The 24076-nt window shown below is 43.4% G+C and overlaps 1 protein-coding gene across 3 annotated transcripts in view; it reads left to right on the top strand.

Annotated features, from left to right (window-relative positions):
• Nucleotides 1-23616, top strand: part of IL1R2 (interleukin 1 receptor type 2) — a 33449-nt gene extending 9833 nt beyond the window's left edge. For 2 of the 3 annotated variants that reach the window (XM_017672434.3, XM_017672436.3), the window contains exons 2-9: nt 4944-5068; nt 5636-5900; nt 12564-12744; nt 14786-14960; nt 16953-17015; nt 18887-19022; nt 20530-20672; nt 22570-23616. In XM_017672434.3, coding sequence (XP_017527923.3) covers nt 4944-5068; nt 5636-5900; nt 12564-12744; nt 14786-14960; nt 16953-17015; nt 18887-19022; nt 20530-20672; nt 22570-22745 — 1264 coding nt within the window. In that variant the 3' untranslated portion in view covers nt 22746-23616. The remainder of the gene's footprint in view (nt 1-4943; nt 5069-5635; nt 5901-12563; nt 12745-14785; nt 14961-16952; nt 17016-18886; nt 19023-20529; nt 20673-22569) is intronic. The other variant, XM_073239216.1, reaches the window with a different exon arrangement.
• Nucleotides 23617-24076: the final 460 nt, after the last annotated feature.

The raw sequence follows: 24076 nt of genomic DNA, 5'->3' as shown, positions 1-24076 counted from the left end.
GGGTTGAGAGGGAAAGGATGGTTTTGGAGAGCAGAGATCCTTATTGGCAGAAGGTGAAATACAAAGGGCGTGTGTAGCCTGGGTCGAGCCAAGTCTTACTCTCCAGGTTTTCCCCTTTGGGACTCAACCCACCCGTGACCCATTGCCTGGTCCCACCACAGGTGGGTCTTCCTGCACTGTGGTCTCCAGTAAGCCATTCCGTCTCTCCAGGCACCATGAGGGTCAAGGGCATCAAGGTGCTGTCATTTTGACGCAGGCACGCAGACCAGGAACAGTCCCAGTGAGCTGCTCTGAATGTCCTTAATTCAGAAGGAGGGGGAAGAACCAGCCTCTCTCCTTTCTGCAGGACAAAAGCAATTTGTGGGGAACCCAGCAAGGGTTCTTCAGAAGTTGCCCCAAACCTGGTTGTATATTTCTTTGTATGTGAAACTAGAGGGTCTGTTTTATTATCCCCCAAAGTCTTAACATGATGTGCTTCCCAGAGATTTAGTTCAAAATACTTTTTATTTTGTTTCAGCTTTGAGTTGTAAAAATGTTCATGTAAATATTTATTTTCTCATGGGTTTCAGAAGGTTTTACGCTGCATGCCCGAAGCAACGTGTTTGGGTTTTTAGGAATTTATGTTCAAAACTGGAGGTGACTAAGTCATGTGAGTAAGGCCTGATAGCTACTGGATTTGTTACTATTCAAGGTGTCTCCTTGCTTTTGTGTTTTGGATGACTGTACTGCCTGACTCACAGATGGACAGTTGCCCAAAAACTTTTGGGAACAAGGTGAAGGTAGAATTAAAGAAAAGGTTAATCTTCTGCGTGAATTAAGTGACATATTCAAATGTATTAAAGAGTGAAATTTAACTCCTTTTAAATGCATAAAGATGTATCTGTGGAGCTATCACTTATTTACCTGTTTGTTCTCAATCTGCTAATAAAATATGTTCCTACATGCATTCTGAAGTACTTAGGGGTAAAGTTTGATGATGTCTGCAACTTTCAGCTTTTCAGGGGAAAATGTGTATGTGCATATATATATGTCTGTTTAATGATCATCTACCTATTATCAATCTACTGAAAGAGAATGAGATTAAAGCAAAATGTTAATCAGTCCATCTTTGTGAAGTGCATACTGGTGTTATATTAGACTTTCAACTTTTTAGTCTGTTGGAATTTTTCAAAGTTACATTAAAAGGTGAAGTAAACAGCTATAAAATCTCAGGTCATACGTACCATCCGTGTGCAGGAGGAGATGCCCGGGGCAGTGAGTGGTCACCTGGGTGCTGTGAAGACCAGGCAGATGCTGCTTGCGTCATATACCTGGCCCTGCTTTTCATCCTATTCCTCTGTTTTCTGATGCTAAGTGTGGTGAAACATGGTCATTTTACAACAAAGGATAGGATTGCGACTCAAATACTAGGAATGAGCTGCCTTTCTTAGTTCTTTCTTCCAGTAAAAAGGTCAACTGAGATTCAACAGAAATGTCAGACTGTCTGCAATTTAAAGACACATTTAAAGAAAATAGGGCAGGAGAATAGTATTTTGTTGTAAACCTCTGCAAAACGAATTCTTTTTCCTCCGGGGCTGCCAAAGACTTAGCTGTTTCCCACACTGTGGCAGTTTTGGTTCCAGCCTTTCTCTGAGGGTCTGATGACTGAGCATCATCACCACTATGTGTTTGTGGATTAATTGTCTAAAGCTGCTTCTTGCAGAGGTCACAGTAATGCAGCAATTTTGACAAAATCAAAGAAGAGAAAACAAGACAGTTCCATTGGCTGGGGACCTGGGGGTAGGGGCTGAGGGGCCGGCGGGGAGTGGCCGTTACTCGAGGAGGACATGTAAGGATTCTGCTCCACAGTGAAGATCTCTCCTTCTTACCCTGACCAGACATGTGATTGGGAGAAGAGGCTTAATAGTCAATTGCTCTCACCTGACCAAGGAAGTGCTAGGACTAGATTTATGTAGGACCCCAGCCCTGCAGCCCTGTGAAGCTGCAGCTAACACCTACCACTGTAGGTACTTGGCCTGACTCTCTGGCATAGAAGTAACTTTGAGCCTGGTGACAAACCTTCACCTAATCTGAGGCTAAGCCTGAGACTGAGTCTTGGGGCACTTTCACTTGAGGGGGGACCAGCCCAGCTTCTCCTGCCTCTCAGGTGAGCTGACTTCATAGAGTCACTCAGCAGAAACTGCTCATTGAAACAGCTGAATGCCAGGAAGGCCCGTGAGAACTCAGGACTTGGCAGTGCTCCGTCCCTGGGGGCCCCTTCATGAACTGGAAAGTTGATGTTAGGTCTGACTGTGTGTGACAGGAAGCCCAAATAGATAGAAGAGGGAGTCTGGGGCTGGGGGGCAGCTCCACTGAGTCACGAAGGACTCATGTTTCTCTCTTGTTGCCCCATGGCTTCCAACAAGTGGTCTGCACCTTGTGGCCCAAGAAGGGGGCTGTGGTGCAGCTGCCACATGCACTGCACACACGCTGAGCCTGCAGGGAGGGAGACGAGGGAGATGTGGAGGTAGACTTCCCAGAAGGAGCATGCATTCCCACTTACATTTCACCAGCTCCGTTTCATCACATGGCCTCTCGTAGTTGCAAGGGGAGTTGGGAAATGTAGTGAGGGGTCGGGGGCCCTGTTACTGGGGAAGCAGGACAGATATCAGGGAGGAAGCTAGTAGCATCTGCCACAAAAATGATATTTTTGAAGAGTAAAGGCTTTGGAATAACTAGCCCTGGGTTAAAAGTTCAGCCCTGTAGGCTTGCAGGCTGTAACATGTTGGCCAAGCTACTTAACTTCTTTCACCTCTTCTATTGTATCATCTATAAAATTGGCATGACTGTGCATCTCAGGGGTAAAGTGAAGAAGGAATGTCAGAACTCAGCACAGTGACTGTCACCAGTACATCACTCCCTGCATGAACATCTGTGACTTCACTCACTATTTGGAGATGCCGTGTTGGGTATACATGCTGTATTGAACTCCACTTCTTTCCTATCCTCACCAGGGAACTAGTGAGTCTGGCTGGGGCCAGGACAGCTGGGGAGGTGATAAGCTAGTGAGCGTCCAAAGAGGACGGAGCAACTTGGTCAGTGCTGGTGGGACCTTTATGCTAACCAAGTGGCCTGGTGAAACTGAGGGTGGGTTAGAGGTCAAGTTAAGGAAGCATTCACATTTCAGAAGCATGTGAAGGACTGAGCCACGTAGAAGCAGGAGAGCTTAGAACAAACAGCCCCAGACAGCCACCAGCTAAGGGGAAGACCTCAGCCCTTCACTACCCACCTGGCTCCTCATCGCTCGAGGGGACTGAGGCTGCAACTCTGAGCCCATGCCTTCCAATGGGCCCCAGCTGATGAGGGAGGGTTTCTAGAGTGCAAAGGTCCTGGCCAGGTGAGAGCCACTGGGTTTTCTATGAGCCATTCAGAATGGTATTAGTTCCAACCACAGGGAACAAGTCAACCTCCTCCAAGAACATGGCGGGAGTCGGCAGGCGGGCAGTGGTAGGAAGTTTTTCCCCCAGATTTTCTCAGCACTCCCAACTCTCTGGTGAACTTTCGGTCATAAATATTCCCTGGTACTTCCTGGGACTTGGTACCCTATAGGCTGTGAGGGCCAAGAAGAAGATCAGACTGCAGTCCCCAGGCCTTCCCTGCCCTGGGAGCCAGATAGGAACAGGTGGGCAGATGGCGTGCTTGCTGCCTCTTCCTTCCCTTCCTGGTCTAACTCTGCAGCTCCTCCCGCGAGAGGTGGAGGGGCTTCCCGGCTGATGGCAGGCTTGGCCACATGGCTTGCTTTGGCCAGTGGAATGTGGGCAGACAAGAGTGAGCTCATTCAGGGCAAGGCCTTGAGTGCTTTTGCCCACACTGTATTTTTGCCATCGCATAAGATCATCTCCCAGGAAGTCACTGGTCCAAGGAGGATGAGAGACACATGGAGTGGATTTGGATCCCTTTGTAGCTTGGAGCAAGCCTAACCCAGCCTCACCTAGGTCGGCCAACCTCCATCCGACCCAAAGACTTGTGAGCAAGAATAAACAATTGTTTTACACCATTCAGTTTTGGGTGGCTTGTTAGCAGTATTGCTGAGGCGTTGGTTTACTGATACAACAGGCAGTTGTGACACAGCATGAAAAGATGTCAGGGAGATACAGAGGCATCGGATACTTGGGTCTTGGGGAGGCTTATGGGGAGGAATGTTCGTGAACTATGTAAATTGTTCCCTTTAGGGACCTTGTTTTGCTCTTTTCTCTGGAACGCTCTAGATAGGAGACTTAACAGTATATGGAAACCCTCAGCATACATCAGAATTTTATGTAAAATAAAAGTTAAGCCATAAGGACTATAGAAAAAGTTCTCTGATGAATAAAATATGAGGGCCTTTTGACTTCTAGAGATTCATTCTGCAAGTATAATGGTGGCTTGAATAAAGTAGGATCCTTGAGGTTACATATGGAACTTACATTCTCGAGCAAGGAGACGTGGCAGGTGATGAATGCCTCGGAGAGCAACGCAGCAGGAAAGGAAATATGGGTACCAGGGCAGAGGATGCTGCAGTTTTATGCAGGAAGGCCAGGGAAGGCCTCATGCAGGGTGATGTTGGAGCCAAGACCGGAAGAAGGAGCGGACCTGAGCAGTGGCCTCAGCTGAGGAGGCGGCAGCTTAGGCTGCAGGGCAGGGAGCTGAGGCGTCCTTCAGGAGGTGGACAGACACGCAGCTTATGGAACCCCTATTCCAAGACAGTTTTTAAGGGCTCTGGGGATTTGATATCAGGTGTATTCAATGAATATAGCCATAGAGAAGTGAATCCAAACATTTTGAGTTTTCTTGTTAAAAAAATCTAGGTGAAAAAGTTTCCTTCATCAGGTGGAGCCTCCAGAATATGTCCCTGGAACCATCCTCAGATAAATTCTCTCTTTGGTTGTCGGTGGCTCCTGGTGACCCTCTGTCTCCTCCTCTAGGCTGCAGGGTACTGGATCAGAGCTCTCCACCTCCTGTGTGCCCCAGAGGGTGCTGGGGACCATGCTCATCTTGTACGTGTTGATGGGTGTTTCTGCCTTGGCCACTCAGCCCAAGGAACGCACAGGTAAGAAGTGAATCTTTGACTAGGGCAGGCCTTGCCTGCAGCTTCCCTGGGGACAGCAGTCATTTACCTCGGGAGGTTTTGCTGTAATCAAAAGGCAAGGGGAGTGTTCGTGGCCTGGTGAGTGGCAAATGCTTCCTTTGCTCCCTCGTCTGCTGCTCAGTGCTGGCTCTGGGCACGGGTCCTTCCTGCCAGAGGAGGGAAATGAAGAAGTGGTATTTTTGCCCTTTGGAAAAGGTGCCTTAGGATTTAAACCACTTGTCCTATCTGAACTTAGCTCTTTCTCTCTGAACTTAGCCAAGATCTACTTGTAATGATAAGGACTGAACAACTGAAAAGCATGGCCACACTTTAATCGCTGTTTTCATCACCATATGAACTTGATTAAATTTTCCACAAAATTGATAGAAGCCCTAAATTTGTTACTTGAAAGTTTGAAAATCATCACAACAAGAAGGGTTCATGGGGTCCCCTGGGCTGGCTGCTGTTAGGGGCTCACAGCTTCCAGGGACAAGCCCATCCAAGTGGGGTTTTGAGCTGAGGCCTGACTGTGGTCTCTCTGTCCTTCAGTGGCTGCAGGAAACTGCCAGTTTCGTGGCAAGCATTTCAAAACCGACTTCAGGGTGGAAGGGGAGCCTGTGGTCCTGAGGTGCCCCCAGATGCGGTCTTGGTTGTTGGCCTCTGCCACCCCTGATGTCAATCTGACCTGGCGTAGAAACGATTCTGCCGGGCTAGTCCCAGAGGAAGAAGAGAGGCGAGTGTGGGTCCGGGATGATGCTCTGTGGATTTTGCCAGCCTTTCGCAGGGACTCAGGCACCTACATCTGTACAGCCAGGTGAGCCCCTTGGGGACGAGGTGGAGGAGTGGGGCTCCATGTGAGCGGGCTTTTGTACGGTTCTTCTGCAAGATCTGGATTTTAAAATCCAGTCCTTGGGCTCGAATTCACTTTATGTCCTCAGGTGTTCCTGGAACACCTCCTTCCCAGGAGCCTCGCTCTGGATTCCTCATGGCTCCCTCTGCCTCCGTTTAAGTCTTTGCTCAAATGTCACCTCTTTGGAGAGGACTTTCCTAGCCATTGTTTGAAACAGCACCCCTGCCACTCTCCTCATCCGGCCATTTTCCTTCATCTGACCCACATTTGTGTTTATGATTGAATGTTTATTTACCCCATTGGAATGTAAACGCCAGGAGGACAGGGACTTGGTTTATTCGTTCACTGCTGAGTCCACATGGACACAGGAAATAAATACAGAGCACTGAACAGGATCTGAGACCTGGACAAGACTTTAGGAATGAGTCAGTCTGGCTGCTTATACATGTAGGGGAAGCAAGCTCTGTTAGAAAGTTCTCCCCAGTGGTGGGTGTGGAGCTGAGACTGGAACCCACTGCTCCTAACCTGGGGTCTAGTCCTCCTCCCTCTTTGTCCTGTTGCTTTTTCTTTAATTATAGTAATATGTGTAACATCAAATTGGCCATTTTAACCCTTTTTAAGTACCTCTGTCATTTGTGTTGTTTGTGCACATGGTTGTACTGCCATCACCACTGCGCATCTCTGGAGTTCCTTTCCTCTTGCAAGAACTGAAACTTGGTACCCATTACATACTGAGTCCCCATTGCCCTCTCCTCACCACCTCCACTCTACTTTCTGTCTCTATAAATCTGACCACTCTAGGTCCCTCACATGAGTAGAATCACACAATATTTGGCCTTTCGTGACTGGCTTTTTCACACAGCATAATGTCCTCAAGTTTCATCCATGTGGTGGCAGGTGTCAGAACTTCCTTCCTTTTTAAGACTGAATAATATTCCATTGTATGAATAGACCACATTTTGGTTATTCTATTTATCTATCAATGAACACTTAGATTGCTTCTGCCTTTTTTGTTTTATTGTGAATAGTACTGCTGTGAACATGGTAAGTGCACAGAAGTTTACTTGAGTCCCTGCGTTTAATTCTTGTGGACATATACCTAGTTGGTGGATCATAGGGTAATTCTATGTTTAATTTTTTGAGGAACCTTCCTATGGTTGTCCATACTGGCTGCTCTATTTTCCATTGCTACCAATATGCAAGGGTTCCAATTTCTCCACATCCTCATCAACAGTTTTTATTTTCTGCTTTTTTTTCTTTTTTCCTGGGGGGTCGGGCCATGATAATAGCTATCCTAATGGATATGAAGGGGTATCTCATTGTGGTTTTGACTTGCTTTTCTTTAATGATTAGTGATGTTGAGCATCTTTCTGTTTATTGGCCAACTATTTATGTTCTTTGAAGAAATGTCTTTTCAAGTCCTTTGCCAATTTTTAAATTGAATGGTTGTTAATGGTTGTTTATTTGTTTTTCTTAGTTGTAGAAATTCTTTATATATTCTGGATATCAATCTCTTAGCAGATATATAATTTGTAAATATTTCTCCCATTTCATAGGTTGCTTTTTTATTCTGTTTATGATGTCCTTTGATGCACAGAAATTTTACATTTTGATGAAGTTCAGTTTATTTATTTATTTTCCTTGGGTGCCTGTGCTTTTGATGTTGTAGCCACAAATCATTGCCACATCTAATGTTGTGAAGTTTTTCCCCTGTATTTTCTCCTAAGAATATTTATAGTTTTAGCTCTCATGTTTAGGTCTTTAATCATTTTGAGTTAAATTTTGTATATGGGTACTGGATATGGACTATTTCAGCTTCATTTTTTTGCATGTGGTTATCCAGTACTCTTAATACCTTTTGTTGAAAAGACTGTCCTTATCCATTGAATGGTTTTGGCCTATCTTGCAGCTTCTTGAAGGAGAAAGTTATAGGCCTCCTATTGTTGATCTTTAAAATTTCTTGGCTTAGGTTTTCTGAAGGGATTAGGGCAGGCTGTTGGCCTCATTGGGAAATAGTGTTTCTGGACTTCTGTCTTCAGAAGATGCCTCTATCCTTCCTTAAGACTACTCACTCCTATCAGCCAGCCTTAGAGTCTCTTCAGATTTCAGAAACTCATTGACTGAAGGAGAAACCATACTCATGAATATTTTGCATTTAAAAAGAGAACCAGAGAAAGTGACATGAGCACATAGGAATTAGTGGTGATGGGAGAATTTCAGACAACATCAGCCTCAGTCCTAGATGGTATGTGTGTGTGTGGTCAATTCTGTCAACCCTTCCTGACTAGGAAGCAGGCAAGCAATCTCTTCTTTTTGTATCAGGGCAATGTGTGTGTATGTCTGGTTTTACAGTAGTTATAAATACATAGTTTTCATTTCTCCCAAACAGGTATAAAATCTTGAATTTTTTTCTAAGGAAAAAAGTTTTTTTTTCTTGGAAAATTTAAAAGAAAAAGAATGGAATTTGGTTTCAGAAGGATATGGATGTGAATCTCAGCACTTTCATTTTCTATCTGGTAGGACTTTGCTCTTGTTAGTTGACATTTATAGGCTTCAGTTTTCCCATCTGAAAAGAGATTTGTTGGGAGATTTCTGTGAAATCACAGCATATGAAGCTACTAGTATGAGGAGAACCATAGAGGTGGTCAGTATATACACAGAAATGCTCTTTCTGTCTTTTTGGCCACTGTACCAAAAGGAAACATGTGCTGGAGGGTTTCTTGTGGCTGTTAAACTTTGGGTATAGAAGTGACACCCATAAAACTCATTGACTAGAAAGAGTCATATACAGCACACCTCAGCAATATTGTGCATTCAGTTCAAGACCACTGCAATAAAATGAGTCAAATGACATTTTTTGGTTTTCCAGTGCATATAAAAGTTATATTTATACTATGCTATAGCCTATTAGTATGCAATAGCATTATGTCTAAAAAACAATGTACATGCCTAATTAAAAAACACCTTATTGCTTAAAAAATCTTAACCATCATCTGAGCTTTCAGTGAGTTGAAATCTGTCCTGGTGGAGCGTCTTGCCTTGATGTTGATGGCTGCTGATCGATCAGGGTGGTGGCTGTTGAAGGCTGGCAATTTCTTAAAATAAGACAACAAGGAAGTTTGCCACATCAACTGACTCTTCCTTTCCCAAATGATTTCTCTGTAGGATGTAATGCTGTTTGACAGCATTTTACCCACCATAGAACTTCTTTCAAAACTAGAGTCAATACTCTCAAACCCTGCCATTGTTTTTTCAACTAATAAGCATATGTAATGGATTATGTAATATTCTATTGGAATATGTAATATTCTGGATTTATGTAATATTCTAAATCCTTTGTTGTCATTTCACCCATCTTCACAGCATCTTCACCAGGAGCAGAGTCCATCTCAGGAAACCACTTTCTTTGTTCACCCATAAGAAGTAACTCCTCATTTGCTCAAATTTTACTATACCTTCAGGCTCCACTTCTACTTCTAGTTCTTTTGTTATTTCCATCACATCTGTAGTGACTTCTTCCACTGAAGTCTTGAGCCTCTCAAAGTCATCCATGAGGGTTGGAATCAACTTCTTCCAAATGTTGACATTTTGATCTCTTCCTATGAATCATGAATGTTCTTAATGGCATCTAGAATCCTTTCTAGAAAGTTTTCAGCTTACTTTGCACAGACTCACTTTTCAAGGTAACTGTAGCCTTAAAAAATGTATTTCTTAAATTAAAAGACTTGAATGTCAAAATGACTCTTTTATTCATAGGCTGCAGAATGGATGTTGGGTTAGCAGGCATGAAAACAGCATTCATCGCATGGCACATCTTTATCTCTTGGGTGACTAGTTGCATTACTGATGAGTAGTAATCTTTTAAAAGGAATCTTTTTTTCTGAGCAGTAGATCTCACCAGTGGGCTTAAAATATTCAGTAAGCCATGTGGTAAACAGATGTGCTGTCATCTAGGCTTTGTTTTTCCATTTATAGAGCACAGGCAGAGTAGACTGAGCATAATTCTGAAGGGTCCTAAGATTTTCAGAATGGTAAATGAGAATTGGCTTTAATTTAAAGTCACCACCTATATTAGCTCCTAATAAGCCCATCTGATAAAGTTACGCATTGACTTCTCCTCTCTAGCTGTGAAAGTCCTAGATGGTGTCTTCTTCCAGTAGAAAGCTGTTTTGCCTACATTGAAAATCTGTTGTTTAGTGTAGCTACCTTCATTAGTGATTTTAGCTAGACCTTCTGGATAACTTGCTGCAGTTTCTACTTCAGCACTTGCTGCTTCACCTTGTCTTTGACGTTATGGAGATGGCTTCTTTCCTTAAACCTCATGAACCAACCTCTGTTTGTTTCCATGAACATTCCTCACCCCTCTTATCCTTCATAGAATTGAAGAGAGTTAGGGTTTTGCTCTGGATTAAGTTTTGGCTTAAGGGAATGTTGTGGCTTATTCGATCTTCTATCCAGAACACTGAAACTTCCTCCATATCAGCAAAAAGGCAAATTTCTTATCTCACTTTTTTATCATTCATGTGTTCCATTGGAGTGGCATTTTTAATTTCCTTTGCATTTCAACTTGGCTGTCTGTTTGGTGTGAGAGGCCTGGCTTTCGACTTTTCTTGGCTTTTGACATGCCTTCCTCACTAGGCTTAATTATTTCTAGCTTTAATTTTAAGCAAGAGATGTATGACTCTTCCATTCACTTGAACACTAGAGGCCATTGTGCAGTTATTGATTGGCCTAATTTCAGTATTATTGTGTCTCAGGTATAGGGAGGCCTCATGAGAGGGAGAGAGATAGGGGAGCAGCCTGTCTAAGCGGAGCAGTCAGGGCACCCACAACGTTTATTAAGCTTGCCATCTTATATGGGCCTGGTTTGTGGTGCACCACAACAATTACATAGTAACATCAGAGATCGCTGATCACAGGTAATCCAAAACAAATACAATTTTAATATGAAAAATTTGAAATGCTGCAAGAATGTGGCACAGACATGAAGTGAGCAAATGCTGTTGGAAAAATGGTGCTGACAGACTTCTCCAGTGCAGGGTTGCCTCACACCCTCAATTCGTGAAAGATACAGAATCTGCAAGGTGCAATGGAGTGAAGCACAATAAAACAAGGTAGGCATGTAATCATACCCACCCATGGGGGAGCAGAGTGTGTAATCCCACTGTGTGCTCAGGATGGAGGCAGGTGGACATATTTGGTGAAGAGTACTAATGAGCACCACCCATTTGCAGTGGGGATACCCACATGGAGAACATGAGTCTTGATCAAATTATTCTCCCGCCCATCTTCCTTCTGACTTATCTTCAAAGAGTGTCTTGCCTAAAGGGAATTACCAGATCAATAACGAGAACAGGTTTGCAACTCTCAGTATGTCTAGTAGGCTTGGTTTCTGGAGCTATTGCTCTAAATTACGGGTTTTTCCAGGCTTCAAACCCTGATTTGACCTCTTCATAGCTATGCAGCCTTAGGAAATGACTTAGTTTCTGTAAACCTAATTTTTCTCATCTAAAAATATGACAGTTTTCAGGTATGCTCTGTTCTTTAAACATTCTCATTTGCTTTTCTTCAGCTGGCAGTGAGATCATGCACGTTTCAGGGTGATAGTTAACTTTCTACCTTTCTTTGTGCATAAAGGTTTGTTCCTCTTTTTCCTTTTTTTAAAACTAGATATGAAACATAAATATTGGCCTTACATATATGAATTAATTCTTTTTACTTCAGGTAGTAAGTTATTATCATTTGTTTCTTTCATATGTATTTTTCATGTTTTGATCTTTCTTTGGATGTAGATTGCTTTACGTTTTGCTGTGCAAGGCCCTCCTCATACCACACACATTCTCTCTGTCTCTATTGATGTTTGTTTCTTAGGCAGCCAGGAACTTAGCTGAGAGGATTATATTTTTACGTTTTTGTACTTAGAAAAACAGTTTTAATTAATATCCTCTGTCCTTCCCTCATTTCCTCCATGTTTCTATCATTGTTTTGTCTCTGCCCTTTCCTGAATTCTAGAGTCTTGAAAGAGTTATGATATTGAGATCACAGTAAAAAAAAAAATTTTTTTTAAACTAAACAAACTTAACAAGTTAATGTTCCCTATGCAGTACTGCAAAAAGCCTATATAGATATTACACAAAATTCTCAGCAGTTTTCTGAAATTTGACTTCAGTTGATAAATGATTCCTATGAGAAGTAATAGCCATTATATGGAAACAGTGGCTCTTAGGAAACAGTCTCTGTGTTTGGATATGGTTCTTGGACCAGGAATGTGGTGCAAATTGGGGCTGTGCTCAATGACCCATCAGAACCCAGGAGGGTTTATGCCTTCTTGAAGAGTGTCTGGGGATTTCTTAGTGACCCTTGACGGCGTTGAAATCAGTCTTGCAGAAGGCCCTTTGGGAAACATGCAAAACACATCACCATTCTTACACAACAATTATAATGTGGGAGTTTTTTTTTTTGTCATCCAAGGATTTAAAAGGATAGGGACAGTAGTATTGCAGTACTAATCAAGAAAATGCAGAATGCAGAATTTAATGGAACTGGGGAAATGATCGTTAATTTCATTGAGTTTAACTTTTATTTTGCCTTGCCATTTATTATCCCTTTTTTCCCCTTTTAAACCAGAAATGCCTCTTACTGTGATGAAATGTCCGTTGAGCTCAGAGTTTTTGAGAAGACAGAAGCTTCCCTGCCTTTCATCTCATACCCGCAAATTCTAACCTTGTCAACCTCAGGGCCATTAGTTTGCCCTGAGCTGAGTGAATTCACCCATAATAAAACTGACATGAAGCTTCAATGGTACAAGGTATATCTTTAAAAATTGCCATTTAATTAAAATGTGTTTTACTGGCCATAGGAAATATATAAAATACTCATTCTGAAGACAGCACATTCACTTTTAAATCCAGTTATTTTTGAAAGAGTTGGGATTAGTATGTTCTGTTAGTCTTTATGAGGCTTGGGTAAGAGTCTCAGAATAGTGATTTGAGAAGATTGAATGTAAAACGATTGCAAAATTAATAACAGCTGAAGAAAATAGCTTTTCACCCTATTGTTTGTCTATAAAAACTTAGAAAAAACACTTACTTTATTTAACAACTTTTATACACATTAACCGCAGAGCTGAGCAGTTGGACAGAGAGCATGTAGACTGTAGGCCTGAAGAATTTAATATCTGGTCTTTTACAGAAAAAATTTACTGACCCCCCTGATATAGACCATGAATTGATACTAAAAAGTACAGTTATTTGTTTAAAACTTGATAGAAATTTATCCTTCAATCAAGAATTACTTAAGCAGTTGACTGTATTGTAACTACAAGATAGTTACGGGATATCAATTTAATATCAGAAACTTTGAAATGGTTTTTCTGAAAGTAGAGGAAAGTAGCCAGCTTCTATGAATTAGCCAGCCCAATGATGAAATGAATTTTCTCTTGGTTTAGGAAGAGCACAAAGAGGATAAGTGACAGGTTTACCTGTAGAGGACAGAGCACAGGTTCTGCAGCTGACCCACCTTGGGTTTAAGACCCTGTCCCCTCATTCACCTGTCGTGCAGTCCTGGCCATGCTATCTCACCTTTCGTACCTGTTACCTCTGCAAGATGACAATTCATCATTCCCAGTCCTGGGGTTGTTTTGACGATTAAATGGAGTTCTGTGTACGAAGCACCTACTCAATGCTTGGCATGCAGATGGTGCTCAATAAATGTGGGTGGACAAGAAACTCATAGTGGTGCTTCATAATCGTTGTTACTTCCTAGTAATGCTAATCCCTACCGAGCACGTACCATGCACAAGTCTACACCCTGACATGTAACCCTGTGGAGTAGGGCCTGTTCATGTCTCCATTGTACAGAGTAGGAAATGGATTTACAGAAATGTAAGGAGCTTGCCCATGGTTGCACAGCTGGTGGCTGGTGAGCCAGAACTCTAACCTGGGAGACCAGAGCTCATATCCTGCTGGTGGCTCACGGGTCTTGGGAAAACTGTGTTGTGGGCCTGTTTGGATTTTTATATTTGACCTCTCATGTGAGGAACAATACAATCTCGTCTTGTAATTAAATACATTGTAAAATAATACTTTATGAGTTATGTGGCTGACACACCGTTCCAATTATGTCTGTGTTCCCATTTAGAGTAAGATTCTGAAATGACTCAAGGTTATATTTGACTATTGCAAGCTTTTGATCATCATGGTCATGAAAGACATGTTCCTGGGAACATTTTGTGATCATTAGGGTGTTTTTAAAACCCCATCCAACATCTTCTATGTTACTGGGGGTCTTGCTCTGGTGGGTTCTGTTGTGCAGCACCCATAGCACCTTCTGTCCATATGCAAAGAGTGGCCTCATTTCTTAAATACAGCGTTTTCTTAAAAAAATCCCTCCATCTCTACTCTACTGATCCCTAAAATTGAAATGATTCTTAAAGTTACAGAAACATAATCTCTTCTAAACATTGCTTTACAAATCATTGTGACTATATGATGCTCTTACCTGGCCATTTCCAAGGTCTATAGGCAGCAGTAAGGCCATAAATACATTTGTATTTTAAATGGCTTACTTTTTCAAAGAAGGGATACTTTCTTTTTCTCCTATTGTATTTCAGCAAATGTGCTTTAAACTTCATGGCTAAGCAAATCCCACAACTTTGCTTTATATGTTAACAAATTTCCTTCCCTAAAAATACAGTGCAAAGTATGCCCAAAGTATAATACTTGCAAAGTGAGCACTACAGTGATTCTTGGGTTGCAAACTCAACACTGACCGATCACCCTGATGCTGTCCATAGCTTCTGAGCTGCAAGTGGGTATGTAGTGTAACTCTAAAAAAAATTTTCCCTTCAGGATTCTGTCCTTTTGGATCAGGACAACGAGAAGTTTCTCAGTGTGAAGGGAACGGCTCGCTTGCTCATATACAATGTGTCTGTAGAGGACGCCGGCTACTACAGCTGCGCCATGACGTTTGTCCACAACGGCGCACAATACAACATCACTAGGAATATCAGACTCCAGGTGAACAGTAAGTGCTCTGGTTCAATAGCAGGCACGCAAAGAACGAATTAGTCCTCGCATAGAATTCCTTGAATGTCTTTGGTATGAAAGAAGTACAGGTATGTCCCCTCTCCTGAAGCATCAGGCTAATGAGACGTGTTTGGGGCCCTTTGAAAGGGAGCAAGCAGGGCTGTTAAGGAGGAAAAGCGAATCCCGGGTCAGTTGGTAGGGTTCCACGGCTGAGGCTACATCACACCACTAGAGGGAGCCCAAAACTCATCCCTCCGGAAAGCCCCGTTTGGAGGCCCCGCAAGAACACGGTCACCGTGCTTTTCTGTATAATTCTAGGATACCAAGATTTTATTGGCTTTTTCGGGTTTTACATTGGCATATCTAGTGGAAATTGCCCTTTTTGGGTCTTCCCCAAGGCATGTCTAGTTGCCCTTGAAACCAGGATTTCGAATAGTGAGGGCTCCCATTGGTTTAAATGAATTCTACTTGAAAATAGTTTCATGAGCTGCGTGGATCAATATTTAAAATGCGTTCAACGTTTACTCCATGGACAGCAATGCTGCAGGAGGCATAGGAGGGATTAAATTCTGGACTCTACCTTGCAGAGGAGACCGCTTTTCTTTGCTTTATATATTGAATAACTACACAATTGAAGTGTTTTAAGGGCATTTAGGGAGCATTGGAAATATATTAAGGTCAAATAATTGGTTTATAAGGGGAAAAGGCTTTTCACACAGAGAATCCTGGGATTCAGGTTTACTACAGGGAAGTGGTAGTTCGTGTTTCCCATGAACTGAAATGTTTCAATTGTATTTCTTTTATTGCCTTGCCGGAGAATTCGTGCAGGCCAGCTCCTCGCTCCCCCATAGGCGAATCATGGGATTTCCTGTCCCTTTGAAGGGACATTACTCTCCAGTTTGTGCGATACTGCACAGCAACACTAGGGGGCGGCAAGCCTACATCGCCGCGTGTTGTGATCGCGCCAGGTCTCAGCGGTCCCAAAAGGTGGTTCTGGGCCGGCGGCGGCGTCGCCTGGGTGCGCATCGCACATGCAGTGATCCCCGTCTGGGAAATGGGAGGTAGGGGGGCGCAGCAGTCTGTGTTGGAGGAGCCCCCTGCCAAGCTGATGCATCCTCACGTTTGAGAAGCACGGGTGGGCATCTAGTCCCCGAGGCTTCTGGCTCTCTCTCTCGGGTGCTCCCGCCTCCCGGCAGCAGCCGTGCCACGGAGGGCAGGTGGTGCGGTCCAGAAGCCCCCTGCTCCTTGAGCTCTACGGTGATGCTGACTAGTGATTACTCAGCTGAGGATTTACTTCCCTTTAGTGAAAGAGAGGGGATCAGCTGGGGGACTGCCAGCCCCCCTACTCCCACCTTCCAGCTGCCCTTTTTGCGCCAGTTCAGGAGCCCAGTCTCTTCAGGCTGCTGGGAGTCCTGCCTCTTGGAGAGCTGGGATCCCATTCCTGGACAGCCACCTCTGCCTCGGTGAACAAGACACAGTGGCTGATGCTGGGTGACTCTGTCACTCAGTGTAGGATTAGCATTACACACATGTCGTTCCCTGACCCTCTGCCTTTAAAAAAAAATCATAACTTCAGTATTCTGTGGCAGGCACTCAGGAGACAGGGACTGAGTGGAGGGAGATATTTTAGGGCAAGTAGATTTCAGGGTAAACCCTTTTCTGAGGCCATCCTGAATGTTACTATGAAGAATTCAGTGGGGAGACCAGGGAGGGGATGGTTAATCATTTACCCCAGAGCAAAGACCATGTGTCAGCGGGCTGGGTATTTAATTGTGACCTCTTACAGTAATCTCTCTTCTGGGAAAGGCAGTGGCCAAAGATGCTCAATGTTGTGGAGAGCCTGTTTCCTTTGCCACACAAAGGCTGAATCTCACAATGGCTGGCCATACTGTAAAAGATAACCTATTTAATTTGCTAAACAATGGGACGTGAATTTAGCTTGCAATGAAGGCTTTCCTGATTGAATCTCTTTTCCTCCTATCTTTCTCAGAAAAAGAAGAGGAGACAATTCCTGTGATTATCTCCCCCCACCAGACCATATTAGCTTCACTGGGTAAGGCCCGAAAAGACTTCATAACCCACAGGGGTGCCTGTAACCCCAGACCCTGGGGTCCCGCCTTGTGTCTGCTGACTGCACTGGCCCCTTTGGTGTGCAGCATGCTTGGGGGGGACTCTAGGACCTTCCTGTGAGGGGTTGAGATAATGAATGTGAGCAGACATTTCCCTTTGTCGAGACTGCTAGAAATAGCATTGTTAGGAAACAGGTATCCTTTGTTTCAGGAAAACCCCTCCTACAAAAATCTCAACATAAAAATCTGAAATTTGACAGCAGTTATTACCTGCATGAGAGGATTAACAATGTGATTCCCTCACAAGACTGGTACCTGTAGGATATTTCAAATAGCTCACTTTACCAAAATTTGGCTGATGCACATCCTTTCCCTGAGACTCCATTTGTGAGGTGAGGCTGACCTGCCACTGCTGGCCCCTCAGAGATGGTTTCCTGTTGCCAAAATAGCTGGTCGAGTGGGGTGATGAAAATGATTGACAGTTTTCCATCTTTCACCCTGTTTTGGCGCAGGCTGTCTGGGCCAGCACACACTTCCCTATTGGCCATTACTGTGTCTAACAGGTCCCAGTCAATCATGACTTCTGCCTTGTAGGAAGATCTTACTTCTCCCATTTTCCAGAAGGAAAAGCTGCTCAGGGTCATGGTGGCTCAGTGAAAGTCAAAAAGCCACACTCGGGTCAGGCTTGGGTTCAGACTCAGTCGTGTGTGTCTGTGAAACCTGTGTCTTTGTTTTTAGGTCTTATGTTCATTTATTAAACCCTGGCTGCAAAGTTCTGTCTCTCTACCTCCTTTTCTATCTTTATCATCTCTATCTATCAATCGATCATTTCGTCTGTTTGGTATTGGTATTTTAAATTTTAATTGGTGACCGTAGAGGAGGGTGCTTTGGGGAAGACCTGGGGTTGCTGCCTGACGTGGGGCTTGCAGCTCCCGGCAGCTGCCTGGGCTCTCAGCATGACCACCTGGGCACATGGGTTAGTGTTGACTGGGGTGCAGCTCCCTGGCTCCTTGGTGTTCCCTGGCTGAGAGCAACTGGGTTTCCCACGCCATTGCTTGAATGCCCTGGTGTGCATGGCAGAGGCACATAGAAGCCACAAACAATAGGTTGCTTTTGGCTAAGGAATCTTGAAGGTCACCAGGGGTGGTGAAGGAAGGATAAGAGCTGGAATTCTGAGCCTGAAGCGGGGCAGGTGCTTTAAAAGACACAGCACAGGGAGGCATGTCACCCGTGGACGAGTGACATGTCTCCCCCATTTGAGGACAAGACAAATGGGAAGGATCTGCTCATTTCCTTTCCTTCCTCTCCTTCTTGGACTCAAAAAATACAATCACTAGTGATGAGGCAGGAGGACCCAGTCCATTGCAATAGATGACTGCAGAAGGCATCACTCACATAAATACGTGGCTAATAAGTGAGGGTTAATCCTAAATGAACATGATCTGGGAATGGAGAGTTCCCAGGGGGAACATGAGAGCTGAGACCAGCAATGAGCAGGGAGAAAGAAAGAATGCACACACTCACCTGGATTTTTGTGGAAGAAGGTAACCCTTGAGTTCAGGGTGCCCTGTAGGAGCTGAGTGGCCTTGGGGAAGCCACGTGCCTTTGGGTTTTCATTTGCAATGACCAGTCAGAGGGACTAGGGACGCTTGGTAGATCCAGATGCTAAACATGATGGAATCGCTTTAGGGAACCAGGTTTCAGTCTAAGGAAAGACCTGGCGGTGAGGAGTGTTTGAGGCCCTGGAAGGGGATGGGCCCACCACTCAGACTTGCTGATGGACACACGGAACTGGGGTGACCCTGTTCCCCAGCTGGGTTCTGACACTGGATGTGCTGTGTCTTGCAATCCCTAGGGTCAAGACTGACAATCCCGTGTAAGGTGTTTCTCGGAGCCGGCACACAGTCGACTACCACGCTGTGGTGGATGGCCAACAGCACGAACATAGACCGCGCCTACCATGGTGGCCGTGTGAGCGAGGGGCTGCGCCAGTGAGTGGGCAGGGCCTTCTCTGTCGGCACAGAAGTCTCTTCCGGGCAGAGCTGTTGTGAGACGTCTGCAGGCTTCACTCTTGCTTCTAGAGATGATGTCGTATCCAACCTATCAGTATTATACACATAACACATTAAAAATATGTATTTTTGGATTCTAAACTGTCAGAGTTTTAGAATTAAAACAATTGAGTTTTGCAAAGAATTACCAATTTGTTTTTTGAGAATCCCACTTTCTGGATGACTGTATAGGAGTTGCACTGCAATTGACTCCTAGGAATTGAGGTTGCATTTTTCGGCTGTTTCATTCTATATTTATTTCTTGGTTTTGCAGTTATAAAAAAAATACTTTGCAGTCAATACCTTTCCATTCCCCACTCTGTAACCCAAGTGTCAAACATTTTCACAAACCTTTAAAAAGTGTCAGATAGTGTCTGAGAGCCTCCTCTCTTTCTCAGGGGACTGGGAGTTGCCACAGTCTCTGAGGGAGGCTAACATTAAAAGAAAGAAAATTCTGTTCTGATGAGCATTCCTCTCTGGAAAATGTTTCCTCACTCTGCAAGGAGAATAATCAGACCTTGCAAATGGGAACGATTTGTAGTTTGAGAAAGGGAGAACATTTAATGTTACCAATTATAAAATATTTTTTCAATTATAGTTTCAATATTCTGAATTAGCCTGAACTTTTGCCTGCCAGGTTTTTGTCTTTTTTGGAAGACTTATCTGAAAAGGTCTTTCTGGATGCAATGTAGCAGACACAAATTCTGTGTGGTTAGGAGAATTGTTGCTTGCAAGTCTTTGTTGCGAAAAGTGTGGGCACTGCTCACATGCCCCATGTTAGCTTACTCATCCTAACCATTTACTTCCAGGAGCCTAGTTTTCCTCCACAGATTAATCAAAAAAGTCTTAGTAGTACCACACTAGCAGTATTTTTATTTATTCACACTAATAGTACTAAAGAATCTTCAGATTCCTGTCACCTTCCAAGTGGTGGTTGTACTGACTACAGCCATTCCCCCGGCCTAACTGCAGCCCTCTGCTCTGAACTTGAGTTTCTAGGGTGAGAGTTGGCAGTGAAGATGAGAGGAGGAGACATCTCCGAGGCCTGGATTCCTGGAAATTCCCTTCAATATGCAAATGATTTGCTATTGTGCAGTCGGGTTTCCCAAAACTACACATTTCTATTCCCATTACTGATACTTTGTTCGTCAAAGGCCTTAACAAATGAATTTTTCCATTATCCAAAGTAAACTGGCTCTGTAAGTTCTTGTAGCATGTGTCCTTGTACAGTGACCAGCATCATCACTGTCACACCTATTGTGGGGAACAGGCTTAGAACTTCTCCCGTGTAAGTGACCAGGATGATGGCAGGGCCTCCCGACTTCATGGATCTGGACGTTGATTTAGGCGCCAAGGAACCCTCCAGTTGAGAATGTTTGCATGTCTAGGCTGTCAAGTTGAGCTTGTATTTGATACGTCATCTTTAAGGAGATGTTTTTTCACACAGGGAATACTCAGAAAATAATGAGAACTACATTGAAGTGCCATTGATTTTTGATCCAGTCATAAGAGAGGATTTGAACACGGATTTTAAATGTGTTGTCCATAATACACTGAGTTTTCAGATGCTACGTACCACAGTCAAAGAAGGTATGTATCTTGCAGACATTAAAGGGGACAATTTGTTAAATATTCTCTGGGTGCTAGACAAGCTGCTAGTTCTTCAAGATGATTACTTAGGAAGTCCCTTGTGTTTCCGGTTACTTGACCACTGATAGCAAATCTCTCATTTTTTATGACCTTTTTTGGCAGGGTGGAGGCTGGCTTTGGGAGATTAAACTCAAAAATAGTACTTACTTAAATAGTAAGCTGATTTTTGGAAAAAAGATAAAAGAATTCTGTGATAAACTTTAAAAAATCACTGTGTTGTTCTGCCCTGGCCAGCAGGACCAACTGGCCTCTCATGATACCTTGAGAAATGTGTCTTTATCCTGAAGTTGAGAAACTTCATTCTCCAAGAGCTAGGAGACAGGAGATACCCAGGGCTCAGGGCAGCTTAGAGTTAAAGTCATCAATTAACAGGAAATGAAGTGCAAGACAACAGCCAACTCAATCTGGTGTCATTTAAGGGTGTTTAAGGAAAAAGAAAAGAAAAATCCATGTTTTTATTTTGACCAAACTGACTTCTTCTCAGTGTTTAGGCACTGAACAGGAAAGGGAGCTGCAGGTGATGTAGTCTGTCGATAGCCCTAGAGGATGACAAGGGACAAGCCGAAGTAACCCCGGCTGGAATCTGTCATGCCTCTGGGCAGTCCGCAGATGCCAGATAAACATGGCCTGCTCCGCATTCTCTGTATTTGCTGTGGGGCAGCAGCAGACACACTTCTAATCAGAAAGCTGAGGATTTGGTTAGGACCCAGGGCAGAGAATGGCAACACAACACAACTTTTCTCTAGCTGTGATCTGGCCACCACCAGCATCCCCTCTGGGCTGTGGTGTGAGGCCAAAGCAGCAGTTCAACAAGCTCCTTTCGTTTGAAGTTTGAGAACCACTGTCCTAGGGTGTATATGCAAAGGACGGTGCTTCTGATCATTTCCATGAGGGAGTTGGTGATGGTACAGGCTTGGAAGTGGAGGACTCCACAGCACATGGAACCTACTGCTGGGGTTCAGATTAGTGACCCAAAGGGACCTGTGGTTTGTCCTGTCCTGATGCTGGGAACTTTTAAACACTTCTGTAACACAAGCCCCATGCAGCACGGCCTTCACTGGGTTGGCCACAGCTGATTGCAGAGGGCACAGCTGAAGGCCTTACCCCAGCTAAGCATCCACATGGCTGCTCGGATTATTAAAGCTTTGCTCATTCTAAGCCTTGTAGGATTTTAAAGTATAAGAATTCTCTGGAGAAGTAGCCTGAGACTGGCTGATTCTTGGACATCTAGCTAGACTATGATAAACAGTGGCCTAAAAATGTAGATTTCCAGAATTCCAGCCTCATTGTCAATGTGTCTAATAACACGTTCTTGTGTTTACTACTTAACCTTTTTTTCATAGTCTCTTCCTATGTTTTCCTAACCCAGGGATGCCAAGGAGTAGAATATAAAATAGCTGTTCCCAAACAGTCATCTTGACCCTTAATGCTCCTTTATTCAAAGTTTGTTTTCTTTGTTATTTTATTCAAACCTCATGACATCTGTACTCATTGGAAAAGAGCACATTGTACCCTGGCCAAGCCACAGTTGGCTAGTTAAAACTCGAACAGATGGCACCTTATTGCACACTCTTCAGTGGGTGGGACAGCTCCCACCCTGTGTTGCTTCTGTCTGATGGGTTTTGATTCTCCCTTGTTGTTACCCTAGTGCGGCCGTTAACCATTCCCAGGTAACTTTGCTCGTGGTGTGAGGAACATACTTTCTGAAAATCAATGCCTATTTATTAGGAAGAACCAACAGACGCCAATCCTTTCCTTCTCTGTAACCTTCAGTTCACTGTCCCACTGGGTGGTGAGAGAACGTTCGACCCACGGTGTGACTCTGTTCTTTCTACAGCTGCCACATTCTCCTGGGGGATTGCACTGGCCCCCCTTTTGCTGGTCTTCCTGGTTTTGGGGGGAATTTGGATGCACAGACGATGGAAACGCAGAGTTGGAAAAGCATATGGTCTGACGGCATTAAAGACTGGACAGCAAGGTTTCCCATCCTACCCGAGTAAAGGAGTAAAGTAAAGGAAATAAAATAATTCAGACACCAGGGTGTCTTTTCCTATGGAAGTGGCTCTGCCTTTTTGAGGGACTCTTTCTTTTCCCCAGTTGTTTAACAAACCTGCTATGTTTATAGCGGGTTTGTAGTAATGGGCTGAAGAACTCTGTAAAGTTTATTTTGATACTGAATGACAGGCACAAGTGTGCACATGGGTATATGGGGTATCTCTGTTCCCTATGACCTATTTAAAAGAGTGAGGCACCTTTAGGCCCACATAAGAGTTGAAAACATCTAAATGAGGTATTCAAAATTCATCCATTAATCATTTACAAAAATGTATTACTAGTCTATTTTGACTTTGCACCATGGGAGGTGTTACAGATACAAAGATGGTTAAGACATAGTTTGCCTTTTCAAGAAGATGGAATTTCTTTTTGAGATTGGAAAGGATCCATTAGAAATGCCAAAGAAGAAGAGTCAGCAAGAATTGGTGAAAGCTTTTCAAATGGATGATTAAATAGCAATTAGAATAAGCCTTCAGGAAACACACATGAGAATACTCATGTTAGTGAGCTGATGACTGGACTCAACTTCATAACTAAGCTTCCAAAAATAAGAAGAAAGGAAAGGTATTGAGGTAACTGCATACATATTAGAAAAAATTCTCCTCTTTGTCACATACCAAAAATAAATTCCAGTTAAATGTGTGCGTTAAATTAAAAAAAAACAAATTGCAGGAAAATTAGCATTCACCTACACAAGTCTTTGTTCAAATCTGACCTTCTCAGATGTAAAGTTTATTCCTTTACATCCAACACTGGATAAGCCCCTCTTTCCATCTCTCTCTGTCCCCTCACTTGGTTTCGTGTCATTAAAGCTCTTATCACCACCAGACCTTCTGTTATATACTTGCTTGTTTATTTTATGTCTATTTTCCCACTGGAATGGGAGCTCCACCAGGGCAGAGATGTCATTTTGGTCATGGCTGTATCTCTGCTACCTTGACTTATGCCTACCATATCCTGTGCATTTAATAAATATGTATACAATAGACGAAAATAGGATGAAATTTCTTGTGTTCACTACCAATAAATGAATTGCCAGAGGACAGATTGATAGGCTTCAGTACATTATAATTTCCATATAGCAAGATAATAAAGCAAAATGTAAAGAAATCATGTCAGGCTAGTTCCAAGAATTAATAATAACGCATAGAGTTATTCAGAGTTTCCAGAAAGGCATCATGACCCTAATAGATGAGATAGCATGAGTAGAGAATTTTCAGAAGAAACACATATAAAGGAGCTGTGGAAAAATGATCTGTCTCAGTAAAAAATCAATCAGAAGCCACACT

This window comes from Manis javanica, chromosome 1 (genome assembly GCF_040802235.1).
Source record: "Manis javanica isolate MJ-LG chromosome 1, MJ_LKY, whole genome shotgun sequence".
Taxonomy (NCBI): Eukaryota; Metazoa; Chordata; class Mammalia; order Pholidota; family Manidae; genus Manis; species Manis javanica.
The sequence above is the reverse complement of the archived record's forward strand: the minus strand, read 5'-3'. Positions and strand labels throughout refer to the sequence as shown.